Source organism: Monodelphis domestica, chromosome 6 (assembly GCF_027887165.1).
Source record: "Monodelphis domestica isolate mMonDom1 chromosome 6, mMonDom1.pri, whole genome shotgun sequence".
NCBI lineage: Eukaryota > Metazoa > Chordata > Mammalia > Didelphimorphia > Didelphidae > Monodelphis > Monodelphis domestica.
This window is the reverse complement of record NC_077232.1, coordinates 7,659,218-7,667,310: the sequence shown is the minus strand read 5'-3', so window position 1 is coordinate 7,667,310 and position 8,093 is coordinate 7,659,218. Positions and strand designations below refer to the sequence as shown.

The 8,093-nt window shown below is 61.4% G+C and overlaps 2 protein-coding genes across 3 annotated transcripts; both read left to right on the top strand.

The window, feature by feature from the left end:
* Window positions 1–1,753: 1,753 nt before the first annotated feature.
* On the top strand, window positions 1,754–3,519 carry ZNRD2 (zinc ribbon domain containing 2). The gene is made up of 4 exons (XM_001379699.5): window positions 1,754–1,913; window positions 2,080–2,231; window positions 2,759–2,843; window positions 3,066–3,519. Exons 1-4 carry the CDS (start codon window positions 1,895–1,897, stop codon window positions 3,413–3,415), a joined length of 606 nt encoding a protein of 201 aa, XP_001379736.4. The 5' UTR covers window positions 1,754–1,894; the 3' UTR covers window positions 3,416–3,519.
* Window positions 3,520–4,071: 552 nt separating this feature from the next.
* On the top strand, window positions 4,072–6,482 carry FAM89B (family with sequence similarity 89 member B). Of its 2 annotated transcripts, none has more exons than XM_056801348.1 (2): window positions 4,072–5,072; window positions 5,462–6,482. In XM_056801348.1, the coding sequence occupies exons 1-2, from the start codon at window positions 4,809–4,811 to the stop codon at window positions 5,669–5,671; spliced, it is 474 nt and encodes a 157-aa protein (XP_056657326.1). In that variant the 5' UTR covers window positions 4,072–4,808; the 3' UTR covers window positions 5,672–6,482. The 2 variants fall into 2 exon arrangements, with proteins under 2 accessions (XP_056657326.1, XP_056657325.1); XM_056801347.1 differs by having other exon boundaries at window positions 4,115–5,072; window positions 5,505–6,482.
* Window positions 6,483–8,093: the final 1,611 nt, after the last annotated feature.

Sequence of the window (8,093 nt, the reverse complement as noted above, 5' to 3'; positions counted from 1 at the left end):
CAGTTTTACTAATCAGCCAGGGGGCGCAATATTTTCAAAGCAGATGCATTTGCTGAAAGAGCATACCAAGACAAGTAACTGCAGAGCATTCTCCCTCATAAACCTGCTGTTGAGTCATTTCAGTTGTGTCCAACTTCTTGTGGGGCTTTTGGGCAAAGACACTGGATAGGTTTGCCATTTCCTTCTCCAGCTCATTTTACAGAGAAGAAACGGAGGCAAACGGGATGAATTAACTTGCCCAGGGTCACTGAGGGCAGATTTGAACTCAGGTCTTCCTGACTCCAGTCCTAGGGCTCTATTGTGCCCCATAGTGGCTCACACTCCCCCACCAAAACGCACCATCAGTGGGAAAAACCGGAACACACAGGGAATATACGGCCGAGGCACGTGTATGGAGGGGCATCTCATACTCCCCATGTGCCCGAGTGTTGGCATCTAGTAATGCCACTCATGGCTCCCCGGGGCCAGCTCTTGATGGCCTCTGCAGGATTCAGTGTCTGCTGCCTGGGACACGGATGGCTGGGACGCTGCTCCAGGCCCACAGCTTCAGGCCAAGTCCTCCGGAGGGGAGTGGGTGGGCTCTGGGGTGTTCTTGACTTCAAGCCTTAAAAATTAAAAAAGCCCCCTTTAAAGAGCAGCCAGCCCGGCCGAGGCTCAGAGCTTTCCTTAGCGGGAAGAGCCGAGACATCAGTTTTTCCCTCCTGAGTGACCAGTGCTGGTTCTCTCCGGAGTCTTGGCAGGAGGGACTCTCCGCTCCCGCCAGAGATTCTTTGCGCAGGTGCCAAACCTGGAAGAATCTAGAGCAGACGCATTCCTAAGTAGCTCGAGCCCGAGGGCTCAAGTCTGTCTCTGAAATCGCCTCTCGGGCTGAGCTTGGGGCTCCCGAGGCGATGAACGTTCCCCCGCCCCCGAGAGTCCGCGGAAGGGCATCCTCAGCCGCAGACGAAGCTTCCGTCCTGGGTTCAAGAGCTCCCCGTTTTGCAGCTCCCATCTCCTTCTGCTCTCCAGCCTGAAAGCAGGCGGGGGGGGAAAGGGATTGTCTCTCCTCTCCCTCACTTGGCTAAATACTGCTTCGAGTTCATCCTTACAAAGAAAAAAGCCTCAAAAAGACAACAAACAGCAGCGACTCCATATGAGGGGAGAAAACGGGGCTGGGGTGATGGGAACAAGCGCTTAGCTAGGCTCCCGGATAGGCATCACTGCAGCCGTTTTACGGAGATGGAAACTGAGGTTCGAAGAGGGACCTGCCAGGGCCCCTCCCATAGCGGGCATGTGTCCAAGGGAGGATTTGAACTCAAAAGCCTTCCGGACCATAAACCGTGTGCTTTCCCTTCTGCTTTCATGAGGCTGGGTCCATTTTACACAGGAGGAAACTGAGGCCCAGGCAGATTAAGGGACTTGCCCGGGGCTACCAGACTCCCATTTCCAGCGATCCATCCAATAGGGTCACACTGCCTCTCTGGCTCAAGGAACCTATTTTGCGGAGGAGGTTATCGAGGCTCGGGATATTGCGGGTCTAGAACGGACTTCCCAGCCCAGCTCCCACCCCCGCAATCCTGGACCAGCCGTTTCCTTGAGGGCGGAGCTTAGCCCCGCAGAGCACCACGTGACTTGGTCTCCGTAGCAACACCTCAGTGCGTCCCCACCTCTCTTCCTCCTCCCTCCCAGGGGTGAAGCCCCGCCTCTCTCGCTTCCAGCTCCGCGAGAGGGTGGGAACCGTCGGGCCCAGCTCCGGATGCGCGCCCCGCCCCCGCCTCCGCCCCCACTCTCGCCGCCGCGAGTGGCCGAACGGGCAGTAACGTCACTTCCTGAACCGCAGAGCAAGTCCAGTGACCGTGGCGCCGGCGCTTATGTCACTTCCGGCGCGGTGTTTGTTAGCGGCGGCAACGGCGACATGGCTCTGAACGGAGCAGGTGGGGCCGGGCCTGGGTTAGGGGCGGGGCCCAGGGGGACGGGGAGCGGAGGCCCGAGGGCTCCGGGGCTGGCCGAGGGTGGGGGGGAAGGGGAGCGGCCGGAGGCCCGGGGCCCGCCTCCCCGAGCAGCCGCTCACCGCCGTCTGCTGGACCCCCGCGTCCGCAGAGGCCGGAGAATCAGACTGGGAGCCGCCTTCGGAGGCCGAGACCAAGGTGCTGCAGGCGCGACGCGAGCGGCAGGACCGCATCTCCCGCCTTATGGGCGACTACCTGCTGTGCGGCTACCGCATGCTGGGGGACACGTGCCAGGACTGCGGGGTGCGTGCCGGGCCAGGGAGAGGGTGCTCGGGGGAGAACCGACGGCCCTCCTTGGCCCCGCCCCCTGGAACCCATGGTGGGGGAGGAGAGGAGAGGGGTACATAATGGAGAGTCGACATAACTACCTGCCCACTGTGATCACTTTTGGGGTTTTCTTGGCAAAGATGAGGGAGGGGTTGCCATTTCCTTCACCAGTTCATTTACAGAGTTAAATGACTTGCCCAGGATCAACTATCTCTTCCTGACTCCAGACCTGGTGCTCTATCCTCTGGGCCACTGCACTGCCCCTTAGTGTCCTTCAGATTCCTTCCTAAAGCCCTCTTGGTCCTCCTCCCCGTAGAGTGACCGACTGGGTCTGCCTATCTCTTTATCCTTTACCCAGCTGTTCTGCGCAAGTGTAAGCATGGGTCTGGGCGGTTGTCCGCAGAGGGGGAGCTTTTCCTAGCCCGCGTTCATTCCTTTGAGCATTTGCCCAGCACTAGAAGGGTCACAGAGACTAGCAGAACCTTTCTCTGACTTTTCTCCAGACCATTTTACTCCAAGACAAACAGCGGAAAACTTACTGTGTAGCTTGTCAGGAGCTGAATTCAGACGTGGACAAGGATAACCCAGGTGAGGGGGTTCTGGGGGTCCTTTGTGACTCTGACCTGGGTACTCCAGAGGTTGAGAAGATGCAGTTTCTGGGTCAGGAGGACTAGGGTGATTGAGGGGATGACTCCTCAGTTTGATCCTGGGGTTTTGTAGGCAAGGGGGTGATCCACCCCAGTGTGGGGGAGCAGCCTTGAAGGGCTAATGCCCTGCTGCTCTCCCCTGTGATAATCCTCTTCCTTCTAGCTCTGAATGCCCAGGCTGCTCTCTCCCAAGCCCGTGAACATCAGCTAGCCTCCTCAGAGCTCCCCACTGCTTCTCGACCAGCCCCACAGCCCCCTGTCCCCCGGCCAGAGCACTGTGAGGGGGCAGCTGCAGGGCTCAGGGCTGCCCAGGGGCCTTCTCCCACCTTGGCTCCCACAGCATCTCTGGCCCCAGATGTCTTGGCAACCTCACAGTCGGCTCTACTTCAGAAACTCGCCTGGGCCTCGGGAGAACTGGGCCCCAGCACCTCTTTGGAAGGAAGCATTCAGCTCTGCACCCTGATCCGAGTCTGTGCTGAGGCCCTGCAGGGGATTCGGCAGCTGCAACAGTGAGGGGTCTTTGGGAAGAGCAGGGGCCCCAGGGCCTTGGACTTGTCTAGCGGATTTGTCCAGGATTTATTGTGAATAGCTGCAAGAGAAAGGCACAGAAAAAATAACTGCCCTCGTGTGCTTTGTCCCTTCTTCCCTCTGCCTCGGCCCACTCGTGCTACCTGTGGTTTGTGTCCCCTCTTGCTCTGCTACCAATCAGGGGCTGCCTTCCTCTGTCTCTCCAGTTCTGTTCTAGTCTAGGTATTCTAGCTTTCCATGGGAGGGGGGGGGTCACAGGGCCGGGCACAGAAGCTAGTATGGCTTCATTTCACGGGTGGCCCTCAGTGATCTTACAGGTGAAATAAGCCCCCCCCCCCCCCCATTCAGTGGTCTCAATCCTGAGAGGCTTTCCCAACTCTGGCCCTTTCCCGTGGGAGGTAATTGCCCCCCTGGAATGAGATGAAGCAGGAGATGCCCCAGAGCCCAACAGTGCCCCTGTGCCTCCTTAACTGTAGGGAGAGCCTCCTGATAGAGATGAGGAAGCCAGCCCCGGGGAGGTGTGGCCTGAAGTTCCTTGGCCATTGAAAAGCCAAACTGGGTGAGGTAGAGGGGAAAATACTGAATAAAAATAGTGCCTCTGTGGCCCCCCCCCCCCCCCAAGTGCGACTGGAATTTGAAGCCGGGGCTAACTTCCCTCATATACCATACTATAAAGCGGGCCAGGGTCGGGGCTGGCAAAGGGAGCCTGGGGCAGTGGAGAGGCCCAGGGGGCCCCCGGAGACCAACTCCATCCCAGAATGAGAAATCCCCGGGCCTGAGTGTCCAAACTGACCCCGGAGTTCAGGGGTTGAACCCGCCCGCTCTGCAGGTGAAGAAAATGAGTCGGGGGCTCTCTGGGGCTCTCGGAGTGGGCGTCCTGCTTGAAGGTGGACCAAGTAGCCCTTTAAAAAGGCCAATGGGGGTGTGTGATCCCTGAGGGAAAGCAAGGGCAGCCCCTCTCCAGCCCTCCTCCCGCCTTAAAGGAGCAGCGACCTTCCCGTTTTCTCCCTGTTGGGCTTGCCTTCAGGTCGACCCTGGAAGACTGGGGCTGGGGAGAATCCTTTGCTTTCTCGCCTCCCGCCCCAAACTCGGCTTTCAGACTCTACCCCGGGGTGCCAGCCCCGCTACGGTGTTGGTCCCGCAACGCCGTGGGGAGCCGCTCGGACGATCGGTTTTCCTTTTACAAGAGGCTCCTCCCCCTTGCTGAGGGGAGGGGGCGCAGGGTGGGGCTTCTCCGGAGCCGAACAAAGCCGGCACTCGGTGGGGCTGCGGCGCCCGGGCCGGGCCGGGGCCGGGGCCGGGGCCGTGCGGCCAGAGGAGGAGGAGAAAGAGGAGGGCAGGCGGGGGACCCTCCTCGCTGGTCCCCCGCGCCGCGCCCATGAACGGGCTGCCGGGGAGCCCTGCGCCCGCGCCCACACCCTCGGCTTGCCCGCTGGAGGGGCTCCCGCCGCTGCCCCGGGGGCTCAGCGGCCTCCTAAACTCGAGCGGAGGTTCGTGGCGGGACCTGGAGCGCGTCTACAGCCAACGAAACCGTATTCAGGATGAACTGAGTAGGGCCGGCCGCGCCCCCGAGGGGCCCCCGCAGCCCCCGCGCCGCCCAGCCAACCTGGACTCGGCGCTGGCAGTGCTGCGGAAGGAGATGGTGCGGGGAGGCCTGGGAAGGGAAGGGCTGGGCGGCGGCGGGGGAGGGGGGGGGACCCGTGCGGCAGGATGGATGCTTACGGTGTGCAGTGATGGGGAGGGAAGCGGGATGCATGGTCAAGCGGTGCTGCAGTGGACCCAGGACGGTGGGGGGAGGGGGCTGCGATGGGGACGCAGGATGGCTGACCAGGCTGTGCTGTGATGGAGGGCCCAGGATGGAGAAGAGGGGCTGCCATAGGGAAGCAGGATGACAGGGCAGAGGTGCTAGTGAGAGAGCACGATGCCCAGGGGCTGCTCCGCCGGGGGGGGGGGGGGGGGGGGGCGAGATGGCCGCCGGGATCTCCCAGCCAGGATGGCGGGGTTCAGGTGTGCCGTCGTCACACTTTCCAGGCTACCCACAGGGTCTGCTTCCCTCCGCCCTGCCCCTCTCCAGGTGGGCCTGCGCCAGCTCGACATGTCTCTGCTGTGCCAGCTGTGCTCCCTGCACGAGTCCATCCAAGACTACAAGCACCTGTGCCAGGACATGAGCGTCTGCCAGGACATGTCCTCGTCCCTGCACTCGGACAGCTCTTACCCTCCGGACACCGGCTTCTCGGATGATGACGACGAGCCGCCGGACTGCAGCCTCCCCCGGGACCCGCCCCCCCTCAGAGTGCCCCAGACTCACAATTCCCGGGACAAGTGGCTCCAGGACTCATTCAGTCTCTGAGGACAGACCCGGGTCCCTGGTGCCCTCTGGAGGCCCAGCCATGCCCTCCTGTTTCCCCCTCCCCCAACACACCCCGGGTCGCGCGCGGCTCCACGCGCGCGCACACACACATCCCCTCTTCCTCCCGGAGCTCCGGCTCCGCTCTTTCACTGTGCTAGTTACGGGAATGGCTGGCGCCCTTGGGTGGGAGAAGCTGGTTCCCTCCTTCCTTCCCTTCTCTTCCAGGCGTCTCTCAGAGGAGAAAAAGGGACTCAGAAGAGATCCAGGCTCCAGTTTATTGCTCACCCAGCTGCAGCCCCAGCCACTGGGGGATTCGCCCCACCCCCTTGCTGCACCTCCAGGCCTCCCCGGCCGGTAGATAAGCTCAGCTCTTTAGAGGCCGCTCACTCGCGCAAGGGGGAGGAGCGTCCGAGGAAGTTTATCCTGGGCACCTCGGACAGATCCCCAGAGCCTCCCCGCCGCCGCCAGCCAGCCTGCACCCAGATCCAAGAGGAGGCCAGCTGGCTCTGCTAGAGCGGCAAAGCGCACGGCAAAGGGCTCGGCTCCAGAATCCACTGAACGCTGCCCCCAGTAGGAGTAGCGGCCAGCAAGCCGTAGCTACGTGTATAGCACCGGCTTGGCCGTTGGGTAGGAGCGCCGCGGCAGGCCGTCACCTCTTGGGGCCCTGGCCCGGCGCCCACAAATAAACGGCTCTTATCTCTGCTCAGCGCTTGTCTTTTGTAAGAGAAAGATGGGAAAAGGTGCGAGGGGTGACGGACGACTTGTAGCATCTCCTTCTGCCGGCAGGTGGGGCTGGAAGAGCGCAGCTGGCGCTTTGTGACCGGCAGTGGGTGCCACTTGCCAGGCTGGGAGTCTGAGGGGCTGGGCTCGAATCCCCGTTCTGCCCCTAACGGGCCGGGGCTGTGCTAGCTGGGACGAAGCCCTCCCCCTCTCTGGGCCCCCATTTCCTTCCCTGTAAAAATGAGTAAGCTGGACCAGATCTCTGAAGGGCCTCCTGGCTCAATTTGACCCCCATCTGGAGCCAAGGGGGATGGAGGGGGGAGGAAGCGGAAGGAACCGTCATCTTGAGGAGAGAAACTTTCCACCCAGTGTGGGGGTGGAGTTGGAGCCGAGGCTGGGGCTCCTGCTGGGGCAGGAAGTGAGGGTTCCACTCCCAGACCCATCTTTGGGGGCCTTCGTGAGGAGGGAGGGACAAGCTGAGGGGCTGCAACCAAGGAGGGAGAGCTGGATGGCCGCGCCGGCCCAGAGAGAGGGCAGCCCCGCCGATTTAGGGGGGAGGGGGAGTTTGCAGATACTTAAAACACATTCCAAAGTCCTTCTTCATCCAGGCCCCCCTGGCAAAGCTGGAGCTCCAAAGCCTCGCAGCTCTCAGAAGTCTGCACCCAGCTGCCACACCCAGCTTTGCAGCACCCCCTCCGCGCACACACCAGGAAACAGCCCTGAAGCCCCACTCGCCTTGCCACAAAGCCCTGCCTCCCTCCCCAGCCGTGAGAGTGAAGGGCGTGGGGGAATAATTCTCCGGGCTCAGCCTCTGATCTCCAGGCACTCGAGAGGCCCTGGAGAGAACAGAACAGAAACCGGCCATCGGAGTCTACCCGCTCTTCTTTTGCACTCCTTCCATCTTAGAATCAGCACTGTGTATTGGCTCCAGGGCAGAAGAGCGGAAAGAGGGCGGCCAGCGGGGTTAGGTGACTTGCCCAGGGTCACCCAGCTGGGAAGTGTCTGAGGCCACATTGGAACCCAGGACCTGCCGTCTCTAAGCCACCCAGCTGCCCCTTGTGTATACATTGCCTTCTTTAGGCCTCACAACAATCCTAAAGTGGGTCCCACAGGCAACCCCCGTTTTACAAATGAGGAAATGGAGGCAGATGACGTCACTTGCCCAAGGTCCCACACCTAGTTAGGGTGAGAGGGCAGCTTCCAAATTTCGTGTCCAGGCTCTTCTGACACATTACTTGCTGTATGTGGAGGGAGCTCGCGCCCTGCCATCCCTTCCCCCTCCCCTCCGGCGGCCATGTTTGTCCCCCTGACATCGGAAACCCCCTTTCTCTCAGGGACAGGACGAGGGACCTGGCGGGGTTTCACGGCTCCAGGGAGGTTCCGTCGGAGGAAACTCCCTTCCCCGTCGCAGGGGGCACCTCTCGGCCACTCTGGCAATAAGACATCGCTTAGCCCCGTAGCGCCCCGTCATTCAGAGGTGGGAGTCGGGCTCTGGCTGACTCCCAGGAATCTGGCCAGCCCATTCGCGTCGCCCAGTCCCGCTTGAACCGGTGCGAATTCACACCAAGAGCCAGTCCACGGGAAACTCCCACG

Coding starts and splice junctions, on each gene's coding strand:
- ZNRD2 (XM_001379699.5), top strand. Junction 2,232..2,758: donor ACACGTGCCAGGACTGCGGG/GTGCGTGCCGGG, acceptor ACTTTTCTCCAG/ACCATTTTACTCCAAGACAA. Junction 2,844..3,065: donor CGTGGACAAGGATAACCCAG/GTGAGGGGGTTC, acceptor TCTTCCTTCTAG/CTCTGAATGCCCAGGCTGCT.
- FAM89B (XM_056801347.1), top strand. CDS start 4,809: ATGAACGGGCTGCCGGGGAGCCCTGCGCCCGCGCCCACACCCTCGGCT. Junction 5,073..5,504: donor CAGTGCTGCGGAAGGAGATG/GTGCGGGGAGGC, acceptor GCCCCTCTCCAG/GTGGGCCTGCGCCAGCTCGA.